The sequence below is a fragment of the Crinia signifera genome, chromosome 3 (genome assembly GCF_055691185.1).
Source record: "Crinia signifera chromosome 3, ASM5569118v1, whole genome shotgun sequence".
In the NCBI taxonomy this organism is placed as follows: domain Eukaryota; kingdom Metazoa; phylum Chordata; class Amphibia; order Anura; family Myobatrachidae; genus Crinia; species Crinia signifera.
The window spans coordinates 280,030,801-280,045,149 of record NC_139219.1 but is presented as its reverse complement, the minus strand read 5'-3'; the positions used below and the strand labels follow the sequence as shown (position 1 = coordinate 280,045,149).

Sequence of the window (14,349 nt, the reverse complement as noted above, 5' to 3'; positions counted from 1 at the left end):
TTTCTATAGACACAAAAAAAAGGGAGTTACGCATCATCACTGGATGTCACAAGGTTTTGAGATGAAGAAAACAAAGATTAAACCATGAGGTGTTTCTCTGTGTTTCGCTTGTTTAATATGTAGGTGTTAACTCTTTGCCCCAACTTGCGTTTAAAGTCCTGGTTAGGGAACTCAAACTTCTTATTCGTTTCCTCACTTCAGGAGGCAACAAACAGAATTGCGGTTACCCGCAGCGCTGTCACCTGATTGGGGCTACAATTATTTTGCTCTGTCGGCCAAGTATTGCTAAAAGGTGCCCAAAAAGAACCGAATCACTAAAGTTCAAAATGTCTTAAACTGACGCATTAACCAGGTCATATGCGGTTTATAAAAAATGTAATAATTCTGTAAGATGGCACCTATTTAAATTAGGAAGACTAATGACTCTTAGAAGTATATTTACTGAAGTGCAGGGTTATAGAAGTATGTTGCCAGTAGCAGCCAATGAGATTTTGGCTGTTGTGTTTTAGAAGGTGCTAAACGATAAGTAGAATTTGCTTTGTCTTTTCCTTTCAAACCTGATGAGTATGGGAATTGCTTACCCAATGATAGTGTACCGTCATGGAATCTTTCCTCTAACACATGAATATTGCAATAGCTTTTCTTTACAGCATCATGTGTTCCTAGAGTTTTGAATAAAAAAAAAAAAAATCTGATTTAGAATTTTTTTTTTCTTTTTGATTTAAGGTTCTCCCTGCCCACCCTGGACATCACAATGGCGACCGAGATTGGTTCCCCACCCCGCTTCTTCCACATGCCGCGCTTCCAGCACCAAGCTCCCCGCCAGCTGTTCTACAAACGTCCAGATTATGCACAACAAGCAGCTATGCAACAGCTGACCTTCGATGGCAAACGCATGCGGAAGGCTGTGAATCGCAAGACAATAGACTACAATCCTTCTGTTATCAAGTACCTGGAGGTAAGGTCCATCTTTCTGAAGGATCAGTCAGTTCTTTGTTATCAAGGAGTGCCATAGCTATTGACAGGCAAAGACCGTTCTCCTTGATTCTCTCTCAATTGTCGTTGAGAAGTGACTTTTGCATTGTCTTCTCTTATCTAGCCTTGTGTCTTAATATAAGCTTATTTGTTGTGTATAACTTAAATTTTATTTGCTAGTGTTCGAAATATAAACCAGATCTAGGCCTCGGAGCTCCCTACATAAAGCTGTTTTCTTTTCTCAGAATCGCGTATGGCAGAGAGATCAGAGAGACATGAGAGCCATTCAGCCGGATGCTGGTTACTATAACGATGTAAGTGATCAAAACTAGTTCTGTGTCTCACACTTGCTCCATTACGAAATATATAATAGTTCATTTCATGCATCTAGATCTTTTGAATGCATTTTTATGCCTATTGCAAGGGTAGCATTGATACTTTGGAATAGAATTGAGTAGGTGTGTGTTTACAAAAAAAAACCTGAAATGATTTGTTTGTTCTAGATGGTTCCTCCTATCGGAATGCTTAACAATCCTCTGAATGCTGTGACCACTAAGTTTGTTCGTACCTCGACGAACAAAGTAAAGTGCCCTGTGTTTGTAGTTAGGGTAAGTACAATCATTAGAAAGCCTCACGCATGTGTCATACATGTGGATTTTCAGCTTTAAAGTTGTTCTCTTCTGATTTTCAGTGGACTCCTGAGGGACGCCGCTTAGTAACTGGAGCTTCAAGTGGAGAATTCACATTATGGAATGGGCTTACGTTTAATTTTGAGACTATTTTACAGGTCAGTATTCTATTTTTTTTTTCCCTATGATCGCCACTCAAGTAGAATAAAGTGTCCTATATAAGAGACTGTAAATAAATAATGATAAATAAGTGTCCATTTAAAGATTGTTTGCTTTAGCTTGTAACCAGAGTACTACTGAATTGTATTTCTCCTTTCAATATACTTAAAGGGACCCAGACTTTCAGTCAATATGCATTAGGTTGGCAATCAATAGGTCATGAATGTGGTTCACACAAGCAAAAAGGTCAACATGGTAATGGTTTATAAATGTAAAGGTTGACACGAGTTTAGTTAAAAAAAAATATATATTTTTTATTACTTTACCATTCACTTGGACTGTGATTCGGAATGGTTACGTGGCCCCGAAGCATGGCAAGCTTAGCAATACACTAATCTAGGGTCCTTTTTTAGGTTGACCATTTTCATGTCTAACTTTCCCTATTTTGATTTTTTTTTTGGGGGGGTCAACCTAGACCCTATTTGCCTAATTCCTGTCTATCCTATGATCCACACCTTTTACTTAAAGGTGAACGTAGCTTATTAAAACAATCCAGCATCCAGAAAGGAGTGCATTGCAGTTCGCCCACAGTGTGGCATAGCGTCAGGCCTGCTAAGCCGTTATCCAGCATACATTGTAGTGTAGTCACATTGACAAGCTAAGGATGGTGGAATTCATGAGTTATGCAGCACTGGGACTTGCTATGTAATTCATTGACATACACCCATTGTTTATGTAAGGGAAGTGGAAATTTTAATATATACATATATATCACTTTAAATACTTGTCTGTTTTTTTTTTTTTTTATGGTTGTATAAAGTTTTTTTGATTTATAAAAGAATATCTTTTTTGATTTATAAAAGAACATCTTTTTAAAAAGCTATTTGAATATTTTATTGAAGCAAATATATAGGTGCAAGATTGTCAGTGATGTCAGACATCAAAGCCTTATGGGTCGTACAGCTTCAGGAAATACGTTTTGAACATGTGCTTAACTTAAATTGACAGGGATGGAGGAGAGAGGGGGGGGGGTAATGGCTAACCTTGACACACCAGCTGTTAAACGACACATCCCAGCATGCCCTGCATCCATTTTAGCATTGCCAAATATTAAAACTGTATCAGGGCATGCTGGGATGTGTAGACAGCTGGAGTGTCAAGGTTAACCATCACTGGTCTAGGTGAAAGCTCATCTGGCAGTGGTTCTTCTAGTTCGACCATGCCAAGTAAATGGTTAAAAACAAAATTGTACATTTTCAATAGGTGTAGATCTGCAATACGAGATGTTGCAAAATTACTTCTGCGTTGTAGGTAGTTTTGGGTGAGTAATGTCTTGAATTATTCCTTTTGCTTTAGGCTCATGATAGCCCAGTCCGCGCTATGACCTGGTCTCACAATGACATGTGGATGCTGACTGCTGACCATAGTGGATATGTGAAGTATTGGCAGTCCAACATGAACAACGTCAAGATGTTCCAGGCACATAAGGAGGCGATTAGAGAGGCCAGGTTTATAACCACTCTACCATTTTCCATAGTTGTTGTTAATAACTTTCTTCCATGTTGTATTTCTTTGAAGTCTTTCGGGTTTCATGGGCTTTTTGGGGGGATAAGCTTAGCCAGGTTTAAACAGCACCTTCTGCACGTCTACTCTTGTTTGTTATTCTGTTCCCCCACAACATTGTGTAAAGCTTTTCGCACAAATTGTGTATGCCAGTACTCTTTCGTTAAAAATAAAGAATTCTGTGCTTTCAATAGTTCACAGATGCTGAATAAAGCAAACATCGATATAATAAAAGTGACCATTACACTTACAACAACATCAAATAAAACAACGGGCCCCCATCATGATAAATCCTATAGGAAACTTCAGGGGAGGCTTGTGTGGGATATCCATATGCGAGAGGTCATTATGAAAACTTATGTAACTTTTATCATTGATATAGTTTAATGGAAATTTGCAAAATGATGAACAGGCGTTATTACTGCCACAAAAACCATTGTCACACGTTAAACCAGCGATCTCAATCTCTCATGTGTCTCCAAGTATGGTGACCTCTGCAGTCCGATTCTTGTCAGTGAGCTGGAAGTAATATCTAATACAAGGGTAATGATAGTTCAGGGTCTCTTTCTCCCCCTACCTTGCCTGAGGTTGCTTTTTCGGGGAGTGGATTTTGGTGGAAATTAGTGTGGGACAGCCCTTGTAGCAGAGACAGAGATGTATACTTGCTGTGGGAAATGTAGATGCTTTTTGTGAATGAGATAGAACGACACATGGTAAAATATGAAATTTCTAGCAGCCAGAGTGCTAACACCAGGCATACAACATTACAAATACAGAATAGCTATATAAAGGCAACAGATGAGAGGCGGTACAGTTGTCACCGACACGTATTGCAAAATTGAATACATTATGTGTATGTAACAGAATAAGCCGCACATGTGGCTGGGTATGATTGTGTATGTAAATAATTGACATTATTTAGCTTCTGAAGATGGAAGAAACCACGCTAAACATAGGTGTAGATCCATTTTGATGGAACCTGCACAGCACCAGGATACAGATTGCTCCTGTGATTCCGGTTCATCGTAACCACTGATCATACACGCATTATCGTGTAACATTCTTTTATATCCTAAAAATACTGAATTGTACAGGTTCTATGGCTGCGTAAAACCAGATGAAATGCAGAATTGAAGCTAGCAGCCACATTAGTGTCCTGGTTTAAAGGGGCTGTAGGGTGAGCTTCTATATTCACTTAAAGGAGGAGAGGGGTCTGCTTTAAACAATCCCGTTCCTCCATAATTGTTCTTGTGGATTAGCTCAAATAGAACATTTTATATAGTCTGTAGTTCTTCTGGATACTATATTAACCACGTGTTCATTTTCTGGGGTAGATATTTCAAGTCTGATGTAATTTCTCACAGGTATTTAAGCATTGATGTGTGGTACATGAGTGGGTGATATGCCTTTCTGTCATTATTGGCACTACCCTTTTTAACAGTGTGCCAATGTATGGCCAGTCAGTTGCACTACTGTAACGATCAATTTTGGCAGCTGCAGGAGTTGCTGCCCCACCACCAGCTCTGTCCCTGGCTGCAGTGGTTTCCAGCTCCGGTATGACGAGGGATGCTGCAATAGTAGCAAGGTCTTGTGAATGCTCAGTGAGCTGGCAGAAGGGAGAGGCATCGCTCTCCCCCGCTCCAACAGAGTTCATACATCTTGGCCCTAGAGATTTCTGCTTCGCCTCTTTACGATCCATGTTACTATAGTACATCTACCCCACACATCTGTTAGGGTTCTTGTGATAACTCAGTGTGAAGATGCACTGAAAATCAACAAGCAGTGAAATGAATACTAGGGTAGCTGACGTGTAGGTGTGTGTGTGTGTGTGTGTGTGTATATATAACCTAAAAAGTTCTTCTGCTTTAAGGTGTAGCCACTCCTTTCAGATTTCTATATATCAGACTACTAACTGAAGCACCCATTTCGTTGCTCCACTTTGCACTGAATCACAGCAGCTTGTGGAACCTGGGTACACTACTTTAAGTTTTCTGCCCCCTTTATTAACAGGAACATATTACTTAATGCTTTACATAAACTATACAGTCATTCACATCAGTCCCTACCTCAGTGCAGCTTACAATCTATATTACTTACCACATGGAAACACATAGACACTAGAGTCAATCTCCCAGCGTGCTCTTTGTATTGAGAGAACTAGAAAACCTGCAATAATATCACTAAACAATAGACCAGTCTACACCAAGTTAGTATGGTTATTGATGTACAGTATGTGAAAGATATATTTTAGTTTAGCTGTATGAGACATTGCATGTAGGTGGATGAGCGGTTTGATCATTGGATGTTTCAGTATGAGTGAATGGGTTACAGGCCACACTGCAGATGACAGAGAGGTTGTACATAAAATAGCTGACACAAAGGTATATTTGTGGGTTATTAGATATGTTGGGTATGTGGCTCATTGTAAATCAGATTCTAGGTATTTTCTAGAAGTGTTAGATCAGGGGTTGCCAAACCGGTCCATGTTTTCCAGATATCTGCCGACCAACAGCCAATGCTGTTTATAATACACCTACCAATTTGTCTGGCATCCACTTTGCTGCAGGGCCGATGGTGTATTTGTATGTGAAAAATGGCATTCAGATATTCAGACGTGTATACACCCACCGGCCCGCAAACGATATATCGTCTGTTCGGTAGAAAGGACAATGTATTGTCCAGTGTGTACCCAGCGTAAGAGGTATTGACTGAGTAAAAGCTGTCATTATATTGGATGAGGTCTGTGTGAAAAGTACTTTATTAGGCAAAATGCTGATTGAAAAGGGTGATTAGAGTTGGACTCCTAAGACGATAAGGACCAACTTATTTTTTGTTTTTGTAATGGTTTGTGCTGTCTAATCCTGAGTTTTTGCGCTTTTTCCCCCCACTAGCGTAGGGGGTAAGCCCCCCTAGCACCCCCTTGGGGCACCCAAAAAGGGGTCCAGCCACTACACTTAGTGGGTCAGGGAATCAAGATAAGGGAAAGTTGCTTAACAGAGGGGGTAGAGGACATTGATTGGGTCCATATTAGGTTCACAGCCACTAACGGCACACAATCCTGACACAGCTGGGTGAAATATATATATATTTCACCCGGCTGTGTCAGGATTGTGTGCCGTTAGTGGCTGTGAACCTAATATGGACCCAATCAAGGTCCTCTACCCCCTCGAACCTAATATGGGCCCAATCAATGTCGTCTACCCCCTCTGTTAAGCAACTTTGCCATATCTTGATTCCCTGACCCATAAGGCAGGGGTGGCCAAACCGGTCCTCGAGATCTACCAACAGTCCACGTTTTCCAGATCCCCTAGCTGCTGCACAGCTGTAGTCATTACTAACGGTCACATTTTCAAACCTGCTGCATTCATTCCTACTATAGATCCACAGGTTGCCTGGAAAACATGCACCGTTGGTAGATCTTGAGGACAGGTTTGGCCACCCCTGCACTAAGGTGTAGTGGCTGGACCCCTTTTTGGGTCCCCCTAGGGGGGACTTACCCCCCTACAGGGTTTTTTTTTCCATATTGTAAGTGTATCCAAGCAAAGTGGGAGCTGTATCAGTGTCTATATACATTGTCAAAGTGTAATTATACATACAGTATTCATGTGGAGCAATATTTGCAGTTTAGTGCAATAGAGATGTTCTGTTAAATACATAGCCATCCCCCTCAGATTACATGCTGCAATTGAGAATATACTAAAAGTACAGTATGACCTCTCTAGCATTGCCATTAGCTGATCAAATCAATTGACACACCTGAAATTGATTTCCATGTAGCCAATATTAAAGCTACTAGATCGCTTAGAAATTAGGAATGGATCGCTCCGTGTATGCCCCTGAGAGACCGTGCATCACCTGGCTAGATCTTGACTAAATGTAAAAGATGTAGTGGTGAGAACAATGGTCAGCACACATCGCTGGTGCATAGCATGTGTGCCACAGTGATCTGTGCTAAACTAGATTGTTCAGCACGGGGATTAAGTTACCCTGTGTATATCAGGCTTTAGCTGTTAAAGGTAAGTGCTCCCAATCAGCGGAGTACTGTCTCCAGCTATGGCCCCAGATAAGCCTGTGAACACTGTACTTCGACATAGCTCAGTCTGTATTGGATTGGGAAGTCAGTCAGATAAATAATAATTCTGGCCATTGCATGGGTGTGTGAAGCAGTTTACGGCTAACTGTTCTGAATACAAATCTATACAATAGATATTGAGTGACCGGAACATGGTTTGTATAGCTGTGTACAACCAGCTTTAGACATATCCTAGTTGTTCCCAGTGTTTTCTGTGCATGAGGGTTTGTAACTTGGTGTCTGCAACTGCAGGCACCAGTAGTGTTTTCATATACAAATGGGGCCGCTCTTGTTTCTGCCAGACCGCCATCCACGGGTTTCTGGCAGATGGGGATAGGACATGGATGCGTGAGTGTCCATTACCGGAATGGGGGCGTGTGTGTGCCCCTTTCTGGCGGATAGCGCAAGCAGTAATCACAAAAACCCCAAAAAATAGTGGGTCCCTGGGACCCATCACTTACAAAAATCCAGGGTCCTACCTGACCTTTTCTGTGTCCCAACAGAATAAAGCCTCCTCTTCGCTTCCTCGCTAGCATGGCACATACAGAAGCCTCCTCGTCTCCCTCACATGACATATACCCTGAGCCGAGGGCTGGCCTGATCTTTGTTTTCTTTTTTTAAGATTTGGGCACCCCTAAATGTGGGTTTGGGGAATCAATTGGCCCCCCTCTCACATAAAGCAAGATAGACATATACCAGAAAATACATAATCTGTATAACAGGGATAGTTAGTGTGCACCAAAAGTTTAGGGCATAACTTTGTGGAGAAGGGACAGATATTCATACCAATTCACATTACACCACACATTAGTACCACTTCTAAACACTGCACCAGCTGGAGCTACTTGGACACTTACCCATTACGCATTATGACCATTACACAACATTCCACATACCATATTGGCCAGTAAAATATTATGCAACTCACCGCAATGTTTGTCTAAACTTGCCAGGGGGGCGGGGCAGCATAGTCAGTCAGTAGCTTCCCAGATGTCCAGCTAATCTCTGCAGGTAAACATGATGCTTTTGGGTGCGACCATTGAATAGAAAAGTAATGTGCACCTTAAAAAAACAACCCCCTTGGAGTGCAAGGACTTGTATATTCTAATATTGATAATATCCTTGTTATATATTCTTGCATATTTTAATTACCCTGCATCCTAAAATGTGGAAGTGTGTGTGTATGTTTCCTACATTCTGTCTCCCTTTCATTCCTTCACGTCTCTCTCAATTTCTGTCTCTCATGCTGTCTTTTACACCTATTTGGTCTCATTTTATTTCTGCCACATACATCTCCTCCTTTTTATTTGATTCACATACATACATACATACATACATACATACATACATACATACCCATGATCATAAATGCATACACCGCCGCATGCATACATACAGTCTCTCACTAACATGAATACTTTCACCACAGCTGAAATTATATTATTTTTTATACACACACTTCCTCCTTCACACACCTATTGATACATGCACTGCCTGACATACATACTTCTCTTTTACATACATACAACCACTGCCTACATAAATAAATATCTCTGCGAAAACCCCTCCTTCACCTCACGGCAGCAATAGGGTACATGGAGGCCATATGTGACAGTCACCTTACCGCTGGTAGATCTGGTGATTTGTTGCTGCTACTGGATTACTGCTGCTGTCTCCCTGCCCCATGATGCTTCTCCTCGGGCTGAGCTGCTGCTTCTGCCGCAGGGAAATTTGCCTCTGCTGCAGCTGCTTCCATCTCTATAGTAACGCTGGCCAGCTCGGCGGTCCTGCGGCTGGGGATGAAGTCTCCTCCGGGGGACCCATGTGACAGGGCTGCCATCCTCTGCAGCTCCTCCTCCACCCCAGTACATCCTCAGCTGCTGTGTACTCGCCCTCATCCGACCGTCTGTCCCCACCGCTGCTGCACTTCACACCTGTCCACCGACCAATCAGCGCAGACCGCATCCCAGGGAACCCTTTTTTTTTTAAAGTGAGTCCCTGGCCAGCATTTGCGGGTAAGATACACAGAATAGCGCGTATTTGCGAACCTTGTGCAAGGTGGCGGATGGCAAGATGGGACTCGCTCTCCATCTGTATCTAGAGCTTACAGTGAAGTGTCAATGAAATAAAATCATGGCTATTACAACATGATAATTAAGAGTGTTGAATATATAAACATGCGCTGGGATGCAGTTGAAATCCCGGCGGCCGGAAGCCCGACTGCCAAAATCCCAGTACTTTGTCCCTCTATGGGTGCCCACGACACCCATAGAGGGAGAATAAATTAGTGTGCCGAGCGTAGCGAGGCACCGAGCCCACTGAGTGTCGAGCACAGCAAACCCGGAAGGGAGGGCGATCCACGTACCCCCCCCCCCCCCCCCTTTGTCGTGATTCCGGCCGCTGGGATTTTGTACCAATCCCCATGCGCTTGTATATGTATATTTACACTACATAAGGGGGGTTTCATTACCTATTGTAAATTACCACAGGTGTTGGTGTGAACACACTGTATGATTTTGGTTTACAATCTTGACTATATAGTCAAAATAGTACAGAAAGTTATCCAAAGCGTGCGATGCCGATGAGCGGCCCTTGTATGGATAATAGACTGTGCAGGCGAGGCAATTTTGACTGTAGTTTGTAATGTATTTGGCCATAGGCCATATAGCACATAGTCAAAATCGCAAGTCAAGATTGTATGGTTCTGGGAAGTTCAAGGGAAATTGCATAGTCCAAATCTGCCATAGCCAAAATCGCACCGCGTATGCACAACTTAAAGGCGTGTACACGGTCCGGTTGGTGGCCGCCGATATCAATTTCTGGCATTAAACAGCATGGCCCTCCTTATGATCTAGTAAAAATAGACTACACGCAGCATGTGTACGCAGCATTCATCAGGGCTATTTAATTCCATTATTTTTCACCTGGGACACTTGTTAATGGGCATTAACTCAGAGCGGCAGATGTATTAAGCCTTAACAAGAGATAAAGGCAAGGGCGATAAAGAGAGATAAGCGTCCAGCCAATCACATCCTAGCTGCCATGTTACAGGCTGTGTTTGAAAAAAGTCAGTAAGGAGCTGATTGGCTGGACGTTTATCTCTCTATCACCCTTGCATTTATCTCTTGTTAAGGCTTAATACATCTGCCCCAATATCCGTTAAAGTTCATGGATTTGTGTTAGCAGGGTATGGGACACCCTGATCAAGCAATTTATCTCATCTGACACACAACACAATTCCTATCCAGGCTTACTTTGCCTCATGGTGAATGATAGTAGATAATTGACAACTTTATTACTTTAACCCTTTGAGTTCCAACATCTGAGAGGTGTTCAAAATATCTGCTAAAAAATACCAGCGTTGTTCACATTTGTAGACACTCAAAGGGTTAACTTGTCTGTAATGCTCTCATTAAATTGATCCTAGGATTTATCATGTCTTAACGTTATACTTTAATTCTATGTTAACATGTGTGATCGTGTATGACTAAAACCATGCACCCATATATTTTTTATTGGTACTTATGTAGTATCTGGGCTGCCGATTTTGTGATTGTATGCCTTACCTTAAGGCATACAATCAGATGCGATGCGATTCGATGCGATTCGATGCGATTTTGCATAGGATTCAATGTTAAGAAGGTCCTGTTCATTTCCCCACTATCCAAGTGGGCATAGAGTTGATTTTATATAGCGTGGCGAGCGCAGCGAGCCACCGAGCCCGAAGCGTTGCGAGTGAAGCCTGCCCCGCGAGGGGACGCATATTTCTTAAAAAGTATTCTGTGTCCCCTCGCGGGGCTCGCTACGCTCGCCACGCTTCGGGCTCGGTGGCTCGCTACGCTCGCCACAGGTTTATATCCAACTCCATGCCCACTTGGATAGTGGGGAAAGGAAAAGGACCCCTTTTTCCCATTGAATTCTATGTTAAAATGGACTCAGACCATTTTAACATTGAATCCTATGGAAAAATCTTGACCATCGCATCGCATACGATTTGGTTGCATGCGATGCGATACGATGCGATGCGATCCGATCCGATTTCTAAATCGGAAGCCCAGATACTACATAAGTACCTTTTTATTTTTTGTTTTATTACAAGAATGTCTATCCAAAGTCCTCCTTTTTAAGTTGTATGGCAGTTTTGCTGACGTTTATAGGAAGCCATACAATAACACCACCAACCCAATTCCTTCCCCAGAAATATGTGCTCTCAACCATCCTTTATCGCTACAAGTCATGTTTTAGAGGGGTTTTTTTTTGTTTTTTTTAAGCAGGTGCGATCATACACAAAACATGACCAAGTGGTGGTACTCAAGAACTGGTGTTGAGAGACACTGCTCTAAGCATTCTATTGTTAGACCTACATTACATTTATACCAATTTTGTCTGTGACCTCATTTAATGTCCGCTGCTGTATGTAAATTGACACCAAGTAAAGAAGATTCACTTCATGCAAAGTTGTTGCGGCAACTAAACTCCTGGTAGAGCCTTGTAAGATGAAGGTTATTGTCACAAACCCTGTGCTCTTTAATTTGGCAACTTCCACTAATTACTCTGCTTTTAACATGTTTTACATTGCTAGGCTTTCAAATAGAAAATTCGTAAGTAATATCTTGACAAATTCTAGAAAGTCACTCTTCTTATTCTGTATGATCTTTTTGTAGCCATCCTTTTTCCTTTTAAACTGTTAACTCCATTTAGGTCTTACTTTCTTTTTTGCAATCTTCATTGTGCGATCATGAATTCAAATTTCTTAGAGAGCTTTGAGTAGGCTGTAACTAATCAACTACCTAGGACCCTGACATGTTAGCATCATGTTTGCTTGACAGAAACCACCTCCATTGTATATCCCTATAAACAAAAAATGGCCACTCTGGAATAATAACTCCCTGAAAGGGAAATGAATATTGAACCAACATATATGGCCTGGAGGTAGACTAATGCATTACATTAGTCTACCGCCAGTGGAATTTATTTGTGTTCTGCTTTAACACTTTGAGTGCCAACGTTGCTGCGAGAGATGTGCAAAATCTGCTAAAAAATGCCAGCGTCGCTGAGACTTCTATTTTGGTGCAATATTTAAGAAAACTTTTAAATTGACCTTAAGATCATTTGCCGGCAATAACTAAAGTTAATTAATATTCCTCAACTCCGATTTTGGCATTTTTAGTGTGTCAGCATTGTTGGCACTCAAAGGGTTATAGATCAGTTACTTTTTTTTTTTTCATTTTAAAGCATGGACAAAAACCACCAATAAAATAGAAATTCAGATCCGTTTATGAGCATCCTACAAAATGTTTGCACCCAAAAGATGTGGTCCTTTTGGATGGGTGGAAGTAAACGCATATGTTCATAACTGGGTTAACATGTTTACCAAGCTATGGCTTACATCACATGATTTCTCTGATGTGGTAAATGACTAGAACACACTCCATTTCTTTCTACCTGACCACTATAGTCATTTAAATTTTGCAAGTGCTTCTGGGAGTTCCTGTAATATGACGACTTGAAGGCCAGTATTCGCTGTTCCTGCAGACATATATCACTCATAACAGCCACAGGCCTTTGTTGCCAGTGTTGGAGGCACCCACTTGCTAAACATGAACAAAGCATCCATTGGTCTTCAAATTGTTTACAAGTAAATAATGTGAAAAATCATGACTTGTGGGGTTTTTCATGATCTGTTTCGTCAAGTCCCCCCCCCCCCCCCCCCCCCCCCCTACATATGAAGAATTTAATCTTGCTCATCATATCACATTTGCAGGGATGCAGATCCTTTTGATGCCTTTTTAATTTTGTTGTGCATGCCAGCCTTCGATCTTAATGAGACCTAACATGATCAAATAAACCTATTAGTGGACAGTCTTTTAAGGCCGTATTATTTAATTAGTTGCAAAAGTTGCTAATTTCATCATTTTGTGTGTTTAGAAAGTTGATACTGTTCACAGCCTATTGAGTTGCAAGCAGAATCTGCTTGCTGTAACTAGCTGAAAAATGCATGATCTCTATTTGAATCGGATTCCTTAACTCTTAGCTTACTTATATAGTAAAGTATGAAAAACCACCTTTAAAATAAAAAAAAACCTGTGAAACTCGGTTCGACCATATTTGTTGACCACATGCTTGTGTTGACCTTTTGTCAATGTCCACCTTGGATATGATGACCATTTTAAGGTGTTAACCTAGAACCACACAAGGAAAAACACCCCCCCCCCCCTGGAAAAAAACACCCATTGGCCCCATATGAAAAAAACAATCACACTGGTCCCCACAGGTAACAAAAATAAAATACATTTGCCCTCACATGAAAAAAAAGACCAGTGAATAACAGTTTGAACTGGTGGAGCTGGCTGTGAATTAATGTGGACATCTTTAGCTCAAGGAACACTAGTGTGCCATGGCACAGTGGTTGAAAAATGCTGGTCTACCCAGTGACCGCATACCCAAAAGAATGTTGTATAGTATGTCTGATCTTTTTTTCTTAGGTGCAACATTTTCTGGTTTACAAGTTGTTTAGTCAATTCAAATGTGGGGGAAGATAACAGGTGATAATTCTCCATAGGATTTAATGTGTAAAAAATTTTGCAAGCTCCGGAGCAGGTACAAAGTTGGGGAGAACCTTCTTTAAAAAAAATAAAATCAAGTCTTTGATTCACAACCATCATCCCGAATTATTCATTAGCCAGTTAGAAATTTGAATCTTAAATTTGACCAATAATTACGAAATTTTTAAGGTGAAAATGTACAAAATGCAAGAAAATGGGTTAATGCCGGGCAGGTGTGTTTTGCATGTGGGAGGTATTTTATTATTTAGATTTTTTTTGTTTGACTAATTTATGTAGGGCATTTATTTGGCTGTTGCAAAAAAATGCTTATAGCAGCCATTTCGTCCTGTCTTTTCTTGCCTGCATCTTCTCTGGTTACATGATTTGTTTGTTCATGTAAATAAAC

The 14,349-nt window shown here is 41.2% G+C and overlaps 1 protein-coding gene across 2 annotated transcripts in view; it reads left to right on the top strand.

Moving 5' to 3' along the window:
- The window catches only part of WDR33 (WD repeat domain 33), a 91,034-nt gene that overhangs the window by 18,118 nt on the left and 58,567 nt on the right, over positions 1 to 14,349 (top strand). For both annotated transcript variants that reach the window (XM_083178239.1, XM_083178238.1), the window contains exons 2-6: positions 727 to 958; positions 1,221 to 1,289; positions 1,479 to 1,583; positions 1,667 to 1,762; positions 3,120 to 3,271. In XM_083178239.1, the coding sequence (XP_083034365.1) occupies positions 755 to 958; positions 1,221 to 1,289; positions 1,479 to 1,583; positions 1,667 to 1,762; positions 3,120 to 3,271 (626 nt within the window). In that variant the 5' untranslated portion in view covers positions 727 to 754. The remainder of the gene's footprint in view (positions 1 to 726; positions 959 to 1,220; positions 1,290 to 1,478; positions 1,584 to 1,666; positions 1,763 to 3,119; positions 3,272 to 14,349) is intronic.